The 21,406-nt window shown below is 39.4% G+C and overlaps 2 protein-coding genes across 2 annotated transcripts; both read right to left on the bottom strand.

The window, feature by feature from the left end:
• Positions 1–805: 805 nt before the first annotated feature.
• On the bottom strand, positions 806–4,623 carry LOC142098828 (N-acetyltransferase 8F1-like). The gene is made up of 2 exons (XM_075181675.1): positions 4,459–4,623; positions 806–2,086 (listed from the first exon to the last, which is right to left on the bottom strand). The coding sequence occupies exon 2, from the start codon at positions 2,079–2,081 to the stop codon at positions 1,407–1,409; it is 675 nt and encodes a 224-aa protein (XP_075037776.1). The 5' UTR covers positions 2,082–2,086; positions 4,459–4,623; the 3' UTR covers positions 806–1,406.
• A 2,975-nt stretch (positions 4,624–7,598) lies between these two features.
• LOC142103738 (N-acetyltransferase 8B-like) lies at positions 7,599–12,312 on the bottom strand. Its single transcript, XM_075187902.1, has 2 exons — positions 12,219–12,312; positions 7,599–10,831 (listed from the first exon to the last, which is right to left on the bottom strand). The coding sequence occupies exon 2, from the start codon at positions 10,820–10,822 to the stop codon at positions 10,151–10,153; it is 672 nt and encodes a 223-aa protein (XP_075044003.1). The 5' UTR covers positions 10,823–10,831; positions 12,219–12,312; the 3' UTR covers positions 7,599–10,150.
• Between the last annotated feature and the right edge of the window lie 9,094 nt (positions 12,313–21,406).

The following is a 21,406-nucleotide window of genomic DNA, read 5'->3' as shown; positions in this document are numbered from 1 at the left end:
TTTCCACTAAATATTCCTGAGATACCCGAATTATGTGGTGGGAGGTTACTAAGGGAAAGTTAAGACAGAAGTGTCCCTTAGTTTGGAGTCTTTTTACATTCATCTATTTATATATTACATAATTATAATGGTTCCATTCCACAGTAGTTTATGTGCAGATGGCATTTGGTTTATAGTTATATATATTAAGGTCATATGTACACTTTAGTGATATTTAAGGTTCAGGTTACAGGAAATATGTCATCATTTTGATCCCCTATTTATCGGCAGTTGTCCGGTTAATTCGCTAAAGGGATCTCACATTGCATACTCTAGTTAGCGATGTTAGGGAATAAATGTTTAAAATGATACTGTCTGTGTTATGTAAATAGACTAGTTTAAACTGGATTCTGGGCAGGAAAATTGGAGTCATCATCTGGAGAGCAGACCCCCACCCTTGGAATGTTAACCTCCACCTTTGGAGGGGGTTGTTTGAACTGGCCTATGACCTGCATTACACTAGACCCTCCTGAAGCCTGGACCTATAGAACAACATCATCTGTATTGTTTTCTCTGTATCACTGAGTGTATATATATATATATATATATATATATATACAGCACTGCTAGAACCAGCTAACAGTCATCTCTGACCACAGTTTTCTGGACTGAAGTTCTGTAGCTGGTACTAGTGGAGTGCAGCGGTATGTATGTATTTGGTATCGGCTGTACTATATTATAATTATGTATTGAACTGCTAAAACTTTTGCTTTTGGTAAATACATTGTTTGTGCTTTGGAAACACATGAAATCGCTTAGACAAAGCTTATTGGAAAACGATGAGTGTACTTTAATAATATTGATAGAACCTGTGAGTCTTTTAAACGCTAAACAAAACTCCATATTAAGATATGTTAGAAGTACAGATACAGTTACAATTCTCAGAGAACTATTTCAGTTTAATAGAAGAAAGTTTATTTCTGGGACATTTGAACTCCATGCTGGACACATTTTAATAAGTAAATCAAACACCACGAAAGTACATTGCTCAAAGGTGCAAATCAAAAATGCTAAAACTTCGTCTTTATGTTGTTAATGCAGATTTACACCCATCAAAATATAGTAAATAACCTTCTTTATTCTGTTCTTATAGGAAAGAGCAACTTCCTCTATAGATTGAAATTGGCCTTAAATCACATTGTCAAGTCTCACTCTAGGAGACACCCATTTCAATCTAGAAATGTCTCCTGCCATTACCGACTCACCAATCACCCGCTCTACACATTTTATTTCATTTTACAAATGCTGAGCAAGCAAAACGTCTTCTCTCCCTGACCTTCATACAGTCAATCTCTATCTGGAACGAGTGATCATGTGACTGTAGAGAAGACAACTCCCTGATGGGTCCATATATCTTCAATAATACACTATTCTTTCAGTGCTGGAATGTCGTACTTATAGAATAAGAACTTAAAATCTACAAGTTTTGCAAATGGGTGTTTCAAAAATGTTGAATGTTGCCACTTGAAGCCCATACTTTGGTACAAACCATGAGCAGCCTGATGGCTCGATGTTGTCTCCAAGATTACCGCACTGCAACCGCGGTGACGGGCAAAGTCAATGACTGCTCTACAAAGTAGTTTGGCGATTCCTCTGCCTCTGTGGCTTTTGGTCACCGACATTCTCCTTAGTTCAATATGGTTCTCTCCTCCAGCGTGTGATGATGGTAAGGCTACCACCATTCCTACAACTTCTCCAGAAGACTCGGCCACCCAGAAGCAGTAACCATCTCTCTGCAAGTAGTATTTCTGGATGTCCAACATGTCGTCAGAGAGTGCATGTCTTACATAATGATCATAGAGCTCTCTTGTGCCAAACCAGAGGACAACGAAGGCTATGAAAACAGATATGAAGGAGAAGGCGAATGATCCAAAGGTTAATAGGGGAATTAAGAAGACAACTAATAGCAATAACCAAATATGTGGAAGGGACAGGCCATGCTTGAAGGCTATTCGCGTGTGTTCCAGGGTCCCCTGGGCAAACAAATCTCTCACCGTCTCATAATCTGAGTCCTTGTACAGCCGGATGATGTAATCGGACATGTTTCCTGTAGATTACAGATCAGTTACACGATTGTATTACAAAGGTTGTACCACCAAAGCTAGTGCTGTACTCGTCTGTACCTCGGGCTACAGCTACCGACATTGCTTATTATTATATTATACTATTTTATATTATTCAATGAAGAAGTGGTTACAATTATATTTCTTCCCTCTATTTTGACCAGCTTGTTGTTTAAGTGATGATGAAATTATTTTACACCAGTGTTAGCTATTATATATGGTTTGTTTATAATCCTATTTTCACCTTGTTGTTGCTCTTTTATCTCTTGGCTCTTTATAGAGCTACTTAGATATCAGGTCATGATATTTTAATTAGTATTAATAGCTTCTATTTCGTAATTTATTCTTTAGTTAAGTGGAACTACTATTCAAACAATTAATGATTAGTTACGGCAGATTAATTATATGTCCTTTTTATATGACTGCATTTGTAAATGATAGTACTCTGTTCCATAAATCTACAAATCTGCGGTTTATCTTCAATATACAACTTAATGAGATAACATTAATATCTTATATCTAGACCTTAACATACCCATCACTACATTATCCATCTAATTGATTAATGTATTTTGTAATGTGCTGTGCTATGAAGCCCGTGGCTAGGTTTCAGTGTGGAATATTTTCACGTACTTGTCCACTCTCCCTGAATGTCCAGGTGACTCCCGAATTCAAATAGGTCTCCCGTTCTCTCAGTGGCATCCTGCCCACTTCCTAGTGTAGTGGGCAGGACAGGAGCACCCATGACGCGATTCACGGCATATCACGCCCCGTCCTCCTCCTCCGTTCCCCTCTTCTCTGGGATCTCTCAGAGGCGATGAGTATTGATGTATTATCAGCCTTCTCTACAAATAGTGCGCTTACTTATTATTGTGTATTTATACAGCGCCGTAGAGAGGTTGTGTGGTCATTGTGGTTCCAGAATCCTTTTCTCCATTTTCATGAGAACTTATGTGGAATACTCATCTGCTTTTAGTTTATTACATGATATTTGCAGTGTTTCCTATTGCGCAACCTGTCCCTTAGTTATATAACATGTTTTACTGATATCCATTCAGATTACTCTTTTATCTATTACATTTTACGGGGGTATTCAATTGTTATGAAATCCCGTCGCGTAAAATCTACTACCATTATTACGATAGTAGTTAGCTGGATTTCAGCTCGCGACTCAGGGAGCTGCGAGCTGAAATCCAGCGAGAAAATTACCGTAGTAACGTTTTTTCCGCGCACTATTACCGTAATAACGGCGTTTCCGCCGACAATTGAATACGCCTCTATGTGTCATTTTCGCCATTTAAGTTTATTGGCCTGATTCATTAAGGAAAGTAAAGCAAAAGAAAGAAGCAACCTGGTTTTGCCAAGATGAAAAGTTACTCATTTTTTTTGCTTTTCTTTTGGCATTAGAATGTATTTTAAGCTAGAATATACATTATTATTATGATACTCTTCTGCTGAGAATAATTATGGGTTCTTGTCCTTCCTCTCAGTCTAGAACTCAAAGTCTTTCCACATATTCCAGCAACTATATTTAAGGGGCTCAGTATATTTTCTTTCTTACTGGAGCTGAATGTATTCATCTATCAAACCTTGTAGCCAGCTGTCCAACTGGTGCCCTGAATTCTGAGTGTGGACAGCACTGCTTGGCCCATGAACACTTAATTGAAACATGTATGATGCACTAACATCCTAGGCCTTTCTTTAGTGGTTAGAGTGGTGGTGGTGTCCTCGTGGGGCTCATTGTATAAAGCTCCAATGGCCATGGGCGGCCAGAGGGTATTACGGTTTGTACAGTCACATAGAGGGAACCTGTGGGTTATGGTGGTGCAGTCTGGTAGGTCCACAAGTTGGCAGTCGATATAACTTGTTATAAAGATGTTAAATCAGACTTTCAGTGTGGTGTATTTACTTACAGGACAGGCAGCTGAGGATCGCCTAAATATACCAGGGTCATAACAATTACCATCACTACCCCTACTGCCTTCATTGTAAAACTATCACATTATAAAACTAACAAATTCCATTCACTTACATTTACCATAACACCGCCTTTACATTTACACTTTGACCACTAATTTTATATCTATATATATATATATATATATATATATTTATTTTTTAACCAGAGCATCGCATATATATGACACATGACCCTCAACAGACAAATCAATGCATTTTACCCCTTAATTCCTAAATATCTGCAGTTAAAAAAACAGACATTGGCGGAGTTTAATAATGTGCATAAATGCCCTACACACTCCATATTGATGTGATCTATAAAGAAAGATTTTTGCATTTTCTCCTATGTTTTTTCTATGCATGTTATTGTAGCTGATAGACCATATTACTACCATACCTGTTCTCCCAGTGAGTGTGAGACATCCACACGTTTATCCCTGTGTCCTGTACACGTCTCCAAGTACTGTACATTTCCTGCTCTTAGTGCAAAGTCTGGTGTCACGTGACTGCAGTACTGACATCACATCTGCCAGGAGAGGCTGGGATCAGTGTTACAATGTAACACAGCTGGTGTCACATGACTGCAGTACTGACCTCACATCTGCCAGGAGAGGTTGGGATCAGTGTTACAATGTAACACAGCTTGTGTCATGTGACTGCAGTACTGACCTCACATCTGCCAGGAGAGGCTGGGATCAGTGTTACAATGTAACACAGCTTGTGTCATGTGACTGCAGTACTGACCTCACATCTGCCAGGAGAGGCTGGGATCAGTGTTACAATGTAACACAGCTTGTGTCATGTGACTGCAGTACTGACCTCACATCTGCCAGGAGAGGCTGGGATCAGTGTTACAATGTAACACAGCTTGTGTCATGTGACTGCAGTACTGACCTCACTTCTGCCAGGAGAGGTTGGGATAAGTGTTACAATGTTACACAGCTTGTGTCATGTGACTGCAGTACTGACCTCACATCTGCCAGGAGAGGTTGGGATCAGTGTTACAATGTTACACAGCTTGTGTCATGTGACTGCAGTACTGACCTCACATCTGCCAGGAGAGGTTGGGATCAGTGTTACAATGTTACACAGCTTGTGTCATGTGACTGCAGTACTGACCTCACATCTGCCAGGAGAGGCTGAGATCAGTGTTACAATGTAACACAGCTTGTGTCATGTGACTGCAGTGCTGACCTTACATCTGTCAGGAGAGGCTGAGATCAGTGTTACAATGTAACACAGCTTGTGTCATGTGACTGCAGTACTGACATCACATCTGCCAGGAGAGGCTGGGATCAGTGTTACAATGTAACACAGCTTGTGTCATGTGACTGCAGTACTGACATCACATCTGCCAGGAGAGGCTGAGATCAGTGTTACAATGTAACACAGCTTGTGTCATGTGACTGCAGTACTGACCTCACTTCTGCCAGGAGAGGCTGGGATCAGTGTTACAATCAGAGCCGGATTTAGACCTCATAGGGCCCTAGGCAGGATACTGGTTTTGGGCCCCCTCCCTGAAACAATCCATCGCACTATATTTTTGCAGCCTACAATATACCTCTATAGTTAAGCAGAAGTGAAAGCATGTGCCGCCGCTGCCACCAAAGGAGGTGGGGGCGTGGCTTGCATCTTTGGGGGCGTACCTAACATGTGAAAAGAGCAAGGCCACCCTGCTGCAGAAAAAGGCACCCCTAACTAAATACTGAGCAGTCCCGTTTTTTTAAGTAGTTGGGTCAAAACAACCTAATAAGTATTCAGTCAGGACAAAAATACTTATTAAGTTGTTTGCAAAAATAATACCATAAATCCAAGGATGTGCCCTTGTTACTTTTGTCCCTCAATCATCACACTATGCCCATTTATTGCTACTTTTGCCCCATCACAATATCAAAGAGAAGAATGCGCAAATTCACTTCTTATTAAACATATAATTAAAGTTTAATAGTAATAAAATATTAGACCATAATGATCTCACATATACACAAGTAAAAAATACACAAATATCCTAGTATATGCTCTTGAGAAATTTGAAATATATAAGTAGCAACCAATGAGTGCTCCTTGAAAAACTGCAATTAGCAGACTCTAAGATCTTGACTTCATATCATGATATGTAGGAAAGCTTTTTCATTTCATATGACCAAGCATGATGAAATTCTGTTGGTATGAATATATATAACATCAGTAGATCTCCTTAGAAAATGAGAGGTTTAAATAACTCCACAGTCATTATATACTTTGTATCCGGCAATGTGACACTCAGTGTGAGTCAATTAATACAAACAGCATTCCTCCGTATAAGAGGTATATGGAGTACCACTTGTTCAGCAGTCCTAGCGGTAATAGCCCACTATATATTTAAGCATAAAAGGCTTACCCAACTCTGGGACAAGAGAAGAATAGTTCTCGCCTCATTACCGCACCAGCGGCTCTTGAAATCAGCTGTTCCTTTGGGTGCGCACCAAACTAATCTGTTCAGACAGAAAATCACTCCCAATGAAGATGGTTCCTCTTGTAAGCAAAGTTAAGCGATAGCTTAGTGCACAGGAGCTATAATTGTCCTCGCGATCCTCTCGTTGAATAGAGATTACAAGCACTTAACAATAAGGAAGTCTCAGGTCCCGGCAGTCTCAGGTCCCGGCAGTCTCTCTTCCTCATTTTTTTTTTTAAGTCTGTTTCCGGCCGCAGTATATTTTAGTATGTCGGCGGACAGAGAGGGATGGCAGGCGGAGGGGAGCGCTCCTCCGCCTTGCCTACCCCGCTCACCGCCAGTCCTGACTGGGCCCTCTGGGGACCGCTAGGCCCTAGGCAGTTGCCTAGGTTGCCTAGCGGTAAATCCGGCCCTGGTTACAATGTAACACAGCTTGTGTCATGTGACTGCAGTACTGACCTCACATCTGCCAGGGGAGGCTGGGATCAGTGTAACCAGCTCAGTATAACGGTTCAGTAACTATTTCTGTTCAATTCATAAAACTGCAGTTCCCATCATGTCATGTTAATAGAAATTGATTAAAATTCGCTTTTTAGAATTTTTACATGTTCATGTACAATGGGGGATAAGTTAAATGTTACTGATATCTGCTCAAACCTCTATATGATGTTTTATAGCCCTTATCCTGCAGAGTCTCATTATACAAGACTCCGAAAGAAACTTTGTAGATAATTGAGCTCCTCCCAATAAGTCTTATTTTACAAGTAGAAATGTTTAAACCCCGAAATTCTATTTGAACTTTTTACTTTTACTAAAATTCATAATTGCCGCAAATTTCTCAAAATTGCGATTTGCTCACCAACATTTCAAAGTGTTTTGCAGAGATTAATATTTCTGCTGAATAAAACATTAATGTGAATCATATGATGGCACACGCAGTGAGTGACCCATCAAACCTTCATGCACTACAAATCCCATAATGTCCTCTGATTATAATCTCATTATTTTAATCCTCTCCTTTATTAAATATTATTCTTTATATCCCAGAAATAAAGAACAAATGGTGACAATGTTACAAAATAATATAATTATACAGAACTGGACACATTGTAACAAGTAGTTTTTTTACTATGATAAAATAGGGACATTTGCAGGTAAAAATCTTTAATTCCTTGGACTGTCGCTGTGGATGGAATCACATTGTAAAAACTGAGCATCAATATATGTTATCACGTAAGGAAATGTTAATGTGATGCCCATTTGTAGAGGGTTTTTAAATTGTAACATTCTGAAATCCTGCTCATGTAGCACATGGAAAATATATCCAAAAACGTGATCATTTTAAACCCATTTTCGACATTTTACTTTTAGAAATGTAGGATCTTGAAATTGGCAAAGAGCCGTGTAAATTACTCCCGTCATTAATGGTTTTGGTAAATGGATAATTTTGAATGATTTTTATGTACTCTCTTGTGCTGATTCCAAACATGAGGTCAGAATTAAAAATTGTTTTGAATTATTTATTATTGTATTATGATTTTCATAATGAACAATCATGTTAAATGCATTAGTCATTCTCTATGAATCAGTTATGTATGTATAAGCAAAAAATAAAGTAGATAAATCTGCTGCGTATATGATGAACTGTATGAGTTACTCCTCCATTTTCAGTTTCAGTTTATAAGTATACTGTGTGCATACTGCCACAAAAATTTTGTTATGTGTGCGGTGAATTAACTTTCAAGTTGCAAAGAAGAAGCATTACTCCTCTGGTAAGCAGATCGTATGAGCTCTAGTTTGGGTGTAAAATTGGAGATCAGGACAAATCTTGGGCCCCTCATATCTGTTGTGCTTCGTGTGTAGCTTTGCTTAATAGTTGGCAGACTGGTAAATCTCGTAACATGCCACTTACAGTTCCCATGGTAGGGAGACAACCGAAGGACCAGTCCACAGACTGTTATTTTTGTATCTCAAAAATCAGTGGAATCACAAGAAAGTTTAAGGATTCAGTTAAATATCCTGATATTCCTTCAGCCATCAGACCTGTCCCTCACAGTGCAGAGCCACCAACTCCAGGGCCACCAGAAGCATTGAGCTTAGACTTAGAAGATGTTGGTGACGCAGTTTCCTAGATTAATTGAAGCAAAAATCAAAAAGGGGATATTTGTTGGACCACAAATACGAGAGCTCATGAAGGATGAAGATTTTGTGAGAAGCTTGAATGAGTCTGAGACAGCTGCCTGGGGATCATTCCAATAACTTGTGAAAAAAGTCCTGGCAAACAATAAGGCTGAGAACAAAGAACTAGTTAGACAACTTCTTGAAGGCTGCAGAACCCTGGGATACAATATGTCTTTGAAAATCATTTTTTGGGGGATTCACATTTGAACTTTTTACCAGATGTTAGTGACGAGCACGCTGACGCTTCCACCAGGATATAGTAACGATGGAAACCTGATACCAAAGAAAATGGAATCCATATGTATTATATTGTAAATATTAAAGGAAAATGTAAATTATTTTTAACAGCATTTTACTCAAAAACCCAGACCTCCATGTAAATCTGGCAAACAGATTCGGCTCAAAAAAATTCTATAAGAAACACCTTATCCGATCAATTGAACATTAGAAAAGTAAAGCTTTGTAGACCAATATTATTTTTAAAAATTTAACAACACACTGGACATAATTTACAAAGTAAAGGTTGTCCATTCCACAGCGAAAATACAGCTTTGTACCCTCAGTGTGCCACAATTTGTACAAATGCACCTAAATATACACCAGAGGGGGGAATGGGTTTTGCCACATTTGCAGAGGAGCAAAAGTTCCACACTCAGAGGGGAGGAATGGACCAGAATGTCAAACCAATCAGAAAATGGACCCTGGACTCCCCTTTATCGTCCAACCAATAATAAGTGTTTCCCCCGCTGGACATTTGCCACCGACTTTCGGTGAATGGAACGGGGAAGGCTTTGATCATTTTACATTAGGCTGCCATAGTGTGCAGAGGGGTTTTATTACGGGTTTTTGTTATGTTTTGTTTCTGCCCCATTTGCACTATGACGGATCAAGAAATAAGAATAATTCTCATTAATAAAGATGTGATCACAGAGTTTTGTAGTCTTTGTTTGAGAATTCTGTGTATGTCTTTTGTGTTTTTACTTGTTCTATATAAAGGGCAGGGGGTTTAGGGACACCTTTCCTATTTGGTGGGTTCCCAGTTTTGTTGACTACACTGAGCTCCATAGCCCATCGGGTTTGGGCAGAGCTGGCTCTTGAGCCCCCGTAGAGGTTCAGCACTGCACTGACCAGCCTTGGGGGTGGTTTTCACAATAGTTGGGTCTCACACGCTCATGGTCTCCCTGGTGGTGGTAATTAGCCTAAGATGACTAGTGTGCACCTTGATGTGCGCTGGGTGAACCATGGAGGAAAACTGGTGCAAAAGAAAGGTGTTTTCTGCTGCTCATTGAGTGCACTTCATGTCCAAACTCCTGTCTATGTTATACATCAATTGTGAAACTACATAAAAAACAGGACCAGTTTTACTGTCCATGATCGTCTGTAATATAAGTAAATATCGAAAAAAATAAGACTTTTTCTTTAAAAATTGATCTTATTAAATTGAATAATCAAAAAAAAAAGGTAAGAAAAACTATCAGCTTTTCAGAATGTCGTATTTGTATATCACATATGTTATTCTAACGAGCCTCTCTGTGAATTTGGTTGCGTAAGTGGTATGTGCGTGTCTGAAGCCAATCCTCTCGTACAGTCTCAGAGCATCATCCTGAACCGTTGTGGTGGACAGGACCACTGCTTCACACTCCGACTTCCGGGCAAAGTTAATCAATGTCCTACACAAGAGTTTAGCGATTCCTTTGCCTCGATGGGTTCTAGCCACCGACATTCTTTTGAGCTCAATATGTTTCTCTCCTCCTGGGAGATGTGATATGGCAGCAGCCACCATCCCTACCACCTCCCCAGCTGGTGACTCCACCACCCAGAAGCAATAACCCTCCCGCTGCAGATAATATCTTGTTATGTCCTTCAAATCATCCAACAAAGCATGTTTAGCGTAGGAATGGAAAAACTCTCTCCCAGAAAGCCAGAGCATGAGCAATACAATGACCACATCTAGGATGGAGAGCAAAATGGATCCAATGGTGACCAGGGGAAGCAAAAACACAACCAGCAAGAGAAGCCAGTTGTGAGGGAGCTTTAAGGCTTTGTAGAAGGCGGCAGCCGTGTGTCCATGACAACCATGAGTAAAAATCCTTCTGACCGCAAGAAAGTCGGAGTCCTGGTACAGACGGACATTGTAAGTGGACATATTGTTTACCTGCCAAGAAGACAAAATGTAAGTTAGATTTACCCAAGATGTATCTCCTTCTGGGTATCTGAATTAAGGTTTATATTATCTGTAGTGGACAGTATTAATTTATCTTATAAGTTTCAATGTGAGTGCTGACTCATCCATGCTATTACCAAATTGGAGCGATCCAGTGAAACTCTACTTTACTCTTCTAGGAAAACAAGGCCTAGAAGAACCTATTCATGTGCTACACACCCCTAGGTTCACTCTTACAGACTGTACAGCGCTCAGACTGAGATAATCCTGTAAGAAATGTATTCACACCAATCATGGGGGATGAACAAGTGATCGACACTAGAGATTCTGTTGACAAGAAGATATCAAGGCATACTTGGATCTACAGTTGGGCATTAGGACAGTGGTCTACAAGTCCATAGGTATGAATCTTATGTCGGAGAGCTTATTATAGATGTAGGTCTTGCGCATTAGAACAAACATGGAGGTAGAGTTATCATTTTCTAGAATATAAAATGTACTAGATTAATGTCCAAATATTGCAAAACTCCAAAAAGCTTCAGAACAAAATGTGGTTTAGATAAACAGAGCAGTAGTATTATGGGAAATCCCATATCAGATTTCTGCACCATAGAATGAAAATATTTACATCAGTTCTATATATTGTGGATGAAATAATGAACCAGGAAATTATGGCCGGTTCTCTCACCTCTGTTAACAGAACTAAATCTAAGAGCAGGAATACATGTGCAGGGTGCAAAGGAAAATCTTACTGGTCAGCAAATTGAAATAAATTCTACAAATCAAAATATTCTCAGCAATGTATGGAAACTTTTACATATGTTTTTCACTGTAATACTCTCTCCATGGGAGAAATGTTACTACTATGTCCCTATTATATACAATTAGCATAGAGAGGGTGGGGGTTTTAGAGCAGACTCTGCCATTGGTGGTGCAAGTGAATACCCTGAGTAATACTGCTGTAGGCATATGTCTGTATGGTAAATACAAGCCCGAAAAAAAACATAGATCAGGACAAAGTGCTTTCTGTCATTTGGATTGTTGTCAGGAAAAACAGACTGCCCAATTCTGCAGCTAAACTCTAATACAAGGAATAGAGAATGACTTCTACATAGGTGAAAGGATATCCAGCTGCCACTAAAAGATTGTTGCAGAATCATCTGCACATTAATATCCTGTTATAATTTGGACTGTTAATTGCAATGTTACATCCTAGCCGACCTAAATCATTCACTATATGGTAATGCTCTGCTTTTATAACTTTTGTCTAATTGCAGTATTCTGAGCTGCTTGACCTAATTGCAGTTAAATACATTGTTATTAATATAAATTATCACATCAAGAACCTGCTATAAGGATTATTATGTAAATGACATACCTGTTACAGGTTGTGTTTGGGATCCTGTTTCCCAGTTGTTCTCTGTTCTGAGTTGAAATTAGAATTGTTTTATCTGGGCAAACAGATCTCTATGGAGTAACTCCAGCCTCTTGGCGAGGAACCAGCCCCAGCCCCCCCCCCCCCCCCCCCCCAAGGATTACATAACCAACTGACCACTGAATGACTCCCTTCTTCCTACACAACTCAATTAACATATTAACCGATTTTTAAATGATTATTAATAGAAGTCCATTGAAAGCAAGAGAACCTTCTCATCATTAACGTATTAACTTGAAGGAAACATGTTTTATTTAAAAAACACAGTAGTTTTATTTATAAATGAAAAAGATTGTGTAGCACTCAGGTATCCACAGTGTGAGCAAAGAATGGAAGAGGTGAGAAGAGAGAGGGTACATCTAATATAGCATGACTCCACCCACTGCGTAGAAGCTGAACTCCTCCCCTGCTGAGACGATAATACATACACCGAGAAACAAACACGCAGCCAGGTATGTAACTGAATGGTAGCTTTAGTCACAGTAACAAACAGTAACAATACAGGACATACATAAACAACAACCCAGCGCAGACCCTCATGCAGCGTGGTCTGTGGTCACAAGAACCCCCAATCTCCATAGGTCCCAGGGTAGTGGTACCCATATATGCCAGCCTGTAATATAACTGGGTACCTATAGAGGTTCTAACTATGAGATTCAGATACAGGCTCCAAACAATGCATCCTACACACTTCCAGCTAACTTCTAAAGATCCATCCTTGTCTCCGACTGCTAGTGATGATGGCAGAACAACATTATAATCTACATATAAGTGATGATGGTGAAGATGATAATGAATATCTACAAGGCTCTGTCCCTGAGCTATATACCGGGTAAATCCTTTATGCTGTGCAGAGACTAAGGGTAAATCCTTTATACTGTGCAGAGACTAAGGGGAAATCCTACATACTGTGCAGAGACTAAGGGTTAATCCTATATTCTGTGCAAAGACTATTGGGAAATCCTATATACTGTGCAAAGACAAAGGGGAAAATCTCTATATTGTGCAGACACTAAGGGGAAATTCTATATACTGTGCAGAGACAAAGGTAAAATCATGTATACTGTGTGGAGATTAAGGATAAATACTATTTGCTGTGCAGAGACTAAGGGGAAATCCTATATAATGTGCAGAGACTAAGAGGAAATCCTGTATACAGCACAGAGACTAATTATAAATCCTATATGCTGTGCAGAGACAAAGGGGAAATCCTATATAATGAGCAGAGACTAAGAGGAAATCCTATATACTGTGCAGGTACAAAGGGAAGCCCTGTATACTGCGCAGAGACTAAGGGGAAATTCTCTGTACTGTGCAGAGACTAAGGGTAAATCCTCTATACTGTACAAAGACTAAGGGTAAATCCTATATGCTGTGCAGAGACTAAGGGGAAATCCTATTTACTGTGCAGAGAAAAAGGGGGAATCCTGTATACTGTGTAGAGTCTAAGAGGAAATTCTCTATACTGTGCAGAGACTAAGGTAAAATCCTATATACTGTGCAGAGACTAAGAGGAAATCCTATATACTGTGCAGAGACTAAGGGAAATCCTATATACTGTGTAGAGTCTAAGAGGAAATTCTCTATACTGTGCAGAGACTAAGGTAAAATCCTATAAACTGTGCAGAGACTAAGAGGAAATCCTATATACTGCGCAGAGACTAAGGGAAATCCTATATACTGTGTAGAGTCTTAGAGGAAATTCTCTATACTGTGCAGAGACTAAGGTAAAATCATATATACTGTACAGAGAATAAGGATCAATACTATATTCTGTGCAGAGACTAAGCGTAAATCCTATAAATGTGCAGAGACTCTGAGGAAATCCTATATACTGTGTAGAGACTGAGGGAAATCCTATACACTGGGCAGAGAATAAGAGGAAATCATATATGCTGTGCAGAGACAAAGAGGAAATCCAATATACTCTGCAAGGACTAATGAAAATCCTATATGCTGTGTAGAGACTAAGGGAAATCCTGTATGGTGAGAATAGCATATACTGTGTAGAGTATAATGTTAATCCTATAATCTGTCCATAGAATGAACGGAATCCTATATACTGTGCAGAGACTAAGAAGAAACCCTATTTTCTCTGCAGAGACTACAGGGAAATCCTATATACTGTGCAGAGACTAAGGTGAAATCGTATGATCTGAATAGAATGAGGGGAAATCCTATATACTGTCCAGAGACAAAAGGAAAATCCTATTTACTGCGCAGAGACTAAGCGGAAATACTATAAAATGTGCAGAGACTAAGGGAAATCCAATATACTGTGGATAGACTAAGTGAAATCCTATACACTTTTCACTGTGTGCCTCTAGTTGCAGTTCTGCATGTTTTTGTTTTCCCTAGATGCTGCTTTGCTTTTCCCTGATCCTGCCTACTAAGGGTTAAGCTCTCATCATTGGGTCCTGATCATGTTCATCTGTCTCTCGCCTTTAAAAGATTGCCTCTCCCTGCAGTCTGGGCCAGTTTATCAACTGACTTTGCTGCTGCTGTTTCCTCAGTGTAACTCCTGTGTTCTGATCCTGACTGACTTTCTGGTATTGACTCCTGCTTGTCCCTCTATTTGCTCCTCATCTTATGACCCAGACCTTTGCTTCCATTTGACTTTGCTCCTGCTTTCTCCCTGGTATCATTGTGGACCTTCTGGCTTCGGACCTTTGGCTTGTCTGATCCTTTTTTTGTCTGATGCTCTCATGGTTAACATGGACAACTGTATTACCTTTGCATGCAGACTACAGATCACTACCACCTTATATCCAGCTTCAAAGATTCCCAGGTTATCAGGACATTCCGGGCTATCTTTACTTGCAGAATATCGGTACTGCCTGGTAATCCAGTCTCTTTGTGCCTGCAATTTACCTGTAATATCTGCAATCCACTGTTTAACTTGGGAAACCAGAGTCTACAGATTCCCTTCTTTATCTGGAAAATCAGGCATCTTGTATCTACAATCCACAGTTTAACTTGTAATATAAGAGTCACCAGCTTCCCAGCCTGACCTGCTTACTCTGTCTAACCTGTAACTGTAGTTTACTGTTGGGACAGGTATCCAGTACTCCTTTCCCTTAGTTCCTGGATATCCTGGGATCCTGTTTTCACTGTTTCTATGGACCTTAGTTATTTGCCTTATCATTTATTGCATTTCTGTTTTAACTGTATGACCTGTGTTGAAAATAAACAGTTTCTTCCATTTTACATTTCTCTCTGTGGTGTTTATACAAGGGATCCTGACAATAGTGTGCAGATACTAAAGTGAAATCCTATATACTGTGCAGAGTCTAAGGGGAAATCTATATAGTGTGCAGAGACTAAGGGAAATTATATATACTGTTCAGAGACTAAGGGGAAATACTATATACTGTGCAGACTAAGGGAAATTGACATTTCTAAACTATTTGGTGCAAAAATGAATTGGGGAAGTCCAGACCGGACATAGGGAAAGAAAGTAATTTGCAATTCTCAGTAGGGGCTGGCAGGACTACAAGAAGCTGTTTCTTGAAGAGAGTCCGTCCTACAGAGCAGGAGGTCTTTCTCGAGATGCTGTGCTCAAGCCCAGTATGAAACAGAAAACCCCTAATGGGTTTTAAACAACAAGAGCGGAGCCGTCAATGGTCAAGAGGTAAAATCAAAAATTGCCATAAACCTACTAAAACTAAGAGAACTCTCAAAGCCATAGTCCCACTCCACCCACAGGGATTTTCAGTTTTAATTCAATTAGACAACTAGACTACAGTCTCCCACTTAAACAGAATGGGAGGCACAGGCTCCGGAGCCCTATGGAAGGCAGCTTTAGAATTTTGGACTTGGGCATAATGAAACAAATTCACCTCTTCGCTTTATACCTCTTACGAGAAGTGAAAAGTTAGTAGACTAATTGTCCTGCCAAAAGCTTTCTCTACTCATTGCATCCTAAAGATTGCCTTATTTAAAAAAAAGATATAACTAACATACAGAGACATAAATGCAGTCTTATTTTTCAATCCATCAAATTCACAGTTTGTATCAGTGTCTGGCCCAAAGGAGCTTGGAAGATGGACACTATGTAGTTTCTATGGTAGACCCTGACACTCCCATGTGTCTTTCCTCCCCCAGATATATTACTAAGAGTCTTACACAACAGGTCGATCTCATCAGGATTATTTTGCTAATTTACACAATTTGGGCATCCAGGATCTGGTTCCTGGTCAGTCTACTAATCAAGGGTTCACAGATTCTCCTAGGGTACTCTCAGTACTGCTTCCAGGGGATGCCAGACCTTCTATAGAAGCTTCCTCGGTCAATGTGGGTGACAGGTTTATTATGTTGCCAGGGCAGTTCTACTACCCTGGCAACATAATAGCAGCAGAAGCGACTCAGATCCTAATTTCTACCTCCTAAGACCAGAACAATGGCCAGGTAGCTTATGACAATACAAGAGTTTAACACAAAAAGAACTCTAATTGTAATGTTAATTCAACAACCCTGTCAAGCTAAATATGGCTTCAGATTTTCAATGAGGAAAATTGCAAGACGGCTTCTATAACTCTGATCAACACTCATTTTACTGCCAATCACAATTGAGTGATTTTGGGGTAACTTTCTGGTGCAGATTCTGAATATGACATCTGTTTTGCTAGATTGGCTCTAAATTTTGAGATAATTGGTTCCTCATTGAAAAACATAAAAATGCAAAGAATGTAATGGTCAGGCTGAGCCTACTTATAAATCTCATTGAAATTGTCTCAAGTCATCCAAAAGTAAACACCTGAAATATATAACGGCATTTCATTCGGTGTAATAACAGATAACCATGGTGAGCTGATTCAGATAATTACACTACATACATAGTAAAATGATTTTTGTACAATTTTCTTTTATGTGGGTTATCAGGACAATAACGTTAGAGGCTCCAGCAGTAGTCTGCCATCATGTATCTGTCCCATCTGCCTTGATAGCTTTCCTCCATCACATTTATATCTTGATGAAACCTCTCCCCATGTTCCTGACTAAAATCACCCAGATTAGCCAGAAACCTGTGTAAGTGGTTATGGAGAAAGTGTACCTTTATGCACATATTAGTACCCACATTTTTAAAGTAAGTGAGCATGTTTTGCACCAGTCAGCTCTGTGGTTAACCAAGAAGTTATTTACAACTGAGACATAACTGTACCAGGCAGAAGCTTTAACACCATTCATAAATATTGTGTAATTAGAATCTTTGTTAAGTTTACGTATTTGAGGGTCATCAAAGATTCCAGCTTTTAGTTTTTACACACTTATTCCAGGGAACGATCTACAAATGTATTTGAAGCAATCGCCATCTTTGTCCAAGGCCTTAACAAATTGTTTTATTAGTACCAGCTTGATATGAGGTGAGGTGGTGGGAGAATGTTTTTTTTCCTGTCAGCCAATTGACTTTATTCTTTCTTGAAAAGCTCTCCATATATAAATTGTTACTACAATCACTACATGTACAGCTTGACTTATTTACACTAATTACATGTATACAAATATATTACACAGGCGAGAAACAAGAAAAACACAATAGACAACGCGTGTCGCTCAACTGTCCACTGGTTGGGTGACCTATCACTTATATATAGAGGGGACATATTATAGAATGATCACGGAGTGAACACCTTGAATATTCGCCTGTCTCACCTTCTAGAGTGTTCTGGTAAGATTACCATATGCGTGCATTATGGTTCCCTATTAATTGAGGGTGTCTGTTATCTGCTTTATCTCAAGAACTAGAGCCAATTCGAAAACAATTAAATACCCTGAATTTTTCAAATATCCTTAGCAACTAAAAACTGTTTTTTTTGTTTTATTGGGTTGTGTAATAATACGGTTCAGTCCGTTACATGGTAATTCCCAATCTAACAGAAGGAAAGTTGTACCTTAGATTAATGAGAGACTCCCTTTCTAGACCGCTCCCTTCTCCGTTCTGTCTCACGGAGGCTGGAAGGACTGTGGTCATGGGCAGAAGAAAATAAATTGTCTCTTTCACCCGGATGCTGGATAATATAAGTTTTCCATTAATAGTAAATGAAAATGTGCTTACTCAGAGTGATGCCACTTCTTAGCTGTACTGACAATATGGAAATATATAACTTTTATAGTCTTCGCACATCACTACTGAACCTTGTCCCCAGGTGGATTTTCTTCAGTGATTTCTCATTAAGGACTCACTGACCCCTGTCTGGAGAATAGAGTGATAATATGTGTAGAAAACTTTACTGATTGAAAGTGGAATTTTCTGACAAATATGTAGGTATTTCTTATAGAAGAGCTTGGGTGGCATTGGTTTGTTGATGATTGTGGAGGGAGTGATTGAGGGAGACACTGTCCAGTGATTACAGGTACTGCTTTGTACAAGGCCTAGACATGGAGACTGTGTATCCAGAGTGTTCTGGTTGTGCAGAATAGAATAAAGGTAACAACAGAATATAAGGCCATTTTACTTCCTTACAGGAAAATTACACTGATAAGTGTCAAGATCTCCCCTGTTGCCTGTCTTGTTCATCCTCATTTTCTATATGGATTGGTTAGAGGAATCATTATAATCAACACAATCTACCATTTAACCAGAGATTGTCGGGTAATGTCTGGCAAATAGAGAGGATGCTGTTCTCAATCCAATCTTTATAACAATAGGGTGAACTAAGAAGCTCCATCATGTCACACAATATCTTTGGTACATTGATGAACTCCCTGCTTTAGGCCAGCTGTAGACAGGTCAGTGAAGATAGCCATATGATCATTCTTATCGTGATAGGTGAAGATATACCACATGGGATTGATGTAGGTAGATACTTAGGTTTACGGATATGATGAACCCTATCCTTAGAAGAACTAGGGAGATAGGCAGTAATTCCAGAGGGATCTGTTTTCCAAACGCACAACTTTAGACCTTGTAGTCTCCCAGCTTCCTCTAGTTTCTTGTATTCCTTTGCGTCTGTTATAGTGTTAATTTCTGGGGAAGGGAAAAACCATCCACTCACTCACTCACTCACTCACTCACTAACTATGCTGCAGATTTAAGGGAATTGATGTGCAGTTTAAAAAACTTGGCTAACTTGTTTGGTCAATCTTTTTCCTGGTCTTCCCCATCACCAATGTTCTGTTTTTCGCTCCAAATCTGCTTCCCTCCTCTGCCAAACATTACACTGGCTTCCCTTCCTCTACAGAATCCTCTTCAAACTCCGCACCCTCACGTACAAGGTCCTCTCCAACTCCACTGCTCCCTACATCTCCAACCTCATCTCTATACACACTCCCTCTCGCCCTCTCCGGTCAGTCAATGACCATCGCCTTTTCTCCTCTCTGGTAACCACATCTCATTCCTGAATTCAAGATTTCTCCAGTGCTGCCCCCCACCACTGGAAAGATCTCCCACGTTCTATCAGACTATCCCTTAGCCTGTGCAGAATAGATGGTAAGAATTGCATTTAATATGCAGAAAAATATTAATAGGATGGGGCAGTTGCTTATACTAAAAATAGGGACATTTCCAGGGAGAGATCTTTAAGACCAGGGACTATTGCTGGAAATTAAGGAAAGTTGGCAGCTATTTGAAGACACAATTAAATTATGAGTATCAGTACAAGAAATGAATGAACACATTTAATATCATTTAAAGGGACAGTCTGAGCCTGAGGCAGTGAATCTTATGGCGGCAAATGCAGTGCATAACCTGGCAGGCTTTAGTGCACTACAAACCCCATAATGTCCACTGACTATAATGTAATTTATTGTAAATACTCTCCTTTATTAAATAGTAGCCTTTATATCCCATAAATGAAGAATAAATGGTGACAATATTACAAAATAATATAATTATACAGAACTGGACACATTGTAACAAGTAGTTTTTTACTAGGACAAAATAGGGACATTTGCAGAGAAAAATCTTTAATTCTTTGAACTGTCGCTGGTAATTGTGGACTTGGTGGCTGTGCATAGAATAATTTTGTAAAAACTGAACATTAAAATATGTAATTACATAAGGAAATGTAAATGTGCTGTCAGGTTGTAGAGCGTTTTTAATTTGTGGCCTTCTGAATTCCTGTTCCTCTAGCACAAAGAAAATGTGCCCAAAAACATTTGATAAATATAAACCTGTTTTCGAGAATTTTAATTCTGATGCAAATGTAGGATTTTGAAAATGGTAAAGAGCCGTGTAAATTATTTTTAAAAAGTAAACAAGACACTGGAGATAACATACAAAGAGCAATTGGTGCAAATATAACTAAACATTCGCCATGGGGGGAATAGGTTTGGCCACATTTGCAGAGAAGCAGAGGGGAGGATTGGAGGAGAACATTAAACCAATCTGAAATGACCATAGCCCTGGACTTCCCTTTACTGTCCATCCAATCACAAGGTTTCCCAAGCTGGTTGTTTGCCACTGACTGCCAGTGAAGGGAACGGGGAGGCTTTGATCATTTTACATTCGACCGCCATAGTGTGCAGAGAGGTCTTATTATGGAAATTTATGCTTTGTTATATTTTGTACTCTTACCTATTTGCATTATTATAGCTCAAGAAAAAATAATATTTTTTATTTAATAAAGATGTGATCACAGATTTTGTATCTTTATTTGAGAATTGTGTGTGTCTCTTTTGTGTTTTTACTCGTTCTATATAATGGGCAGGGGGTTTAGGGACACCTTTCCTATTTGTTGGGTTCCCAGTCTTGTTAATTACACTGACCTCCATAGCCCAGCGGGTTTGGGAAGAGCTGGTTCTTGAGCCCCCGTAGAGGTTCAGCACTGCACTGACCAGCCTTGGGGTGGTTTTCACAAAAGTAGAGTGTCATACGCTCATGGTCTCCCTGGTATAGTGGTAACCAGCCTAAGATGTCTAGCGTGCACCTTGATGTGCGCTGGGTGGATCATTGAGGAAAACTGGTGCAAAAGATAAGTGTTTTCTGCTCTTCATTGGGTGCACTTCATGTTCAAACTCCTGTGTATGTTATAGATCAATCGTGAAACTACACAGAACAAAACAGGACCATTAGTTTCACTGACCATGATCATCTGTAATATAAGTAAATATCAAAAAAAATCAAAAAACTTTCTCTTTAAAAATGTATCCCAATAAATTGAGTAATCAATGAATAAAGTTAAGAAAAACTA

The sequence above is a fragment of the Mixophyes fleayi genome, chromosome 1, assembly GCF_038048845.1.
Source record: "Mixophyes fleayi isolate aMixFle1 chromosome 1, aMixFle1.hap1, whole genome shotgun sequence".
NCBI classification, from domain to species: Eukaryota; Metazoa; Chordata; class Amphibia; order Anura; family Limnodynastidae; genus Mixophyes; species Mixophyes fleayi.
The sequence above is the reverse complement of the archived record's forward strand: the minus strand, read 5'-3'. Positions and strand labels throughout refer to the sequence as shown.

Bases quoted from the DNA above. Each gene is read 5' to 3' on its own strand.
- LOC142103738 (XM_075187902.1), bottom strand. From the start codon at position 10,822: ATGTCCACTTACAATGTCCGTCTGTACCAGGACTCCGACTTTCTTGCG.
- LOC142098828 (XM_075181675.1), bottom strand. From the start codon at position 2,081: ATGTCCGATTACATCATCCGGCTGTACAAGGACTCAGATTATGAGACG.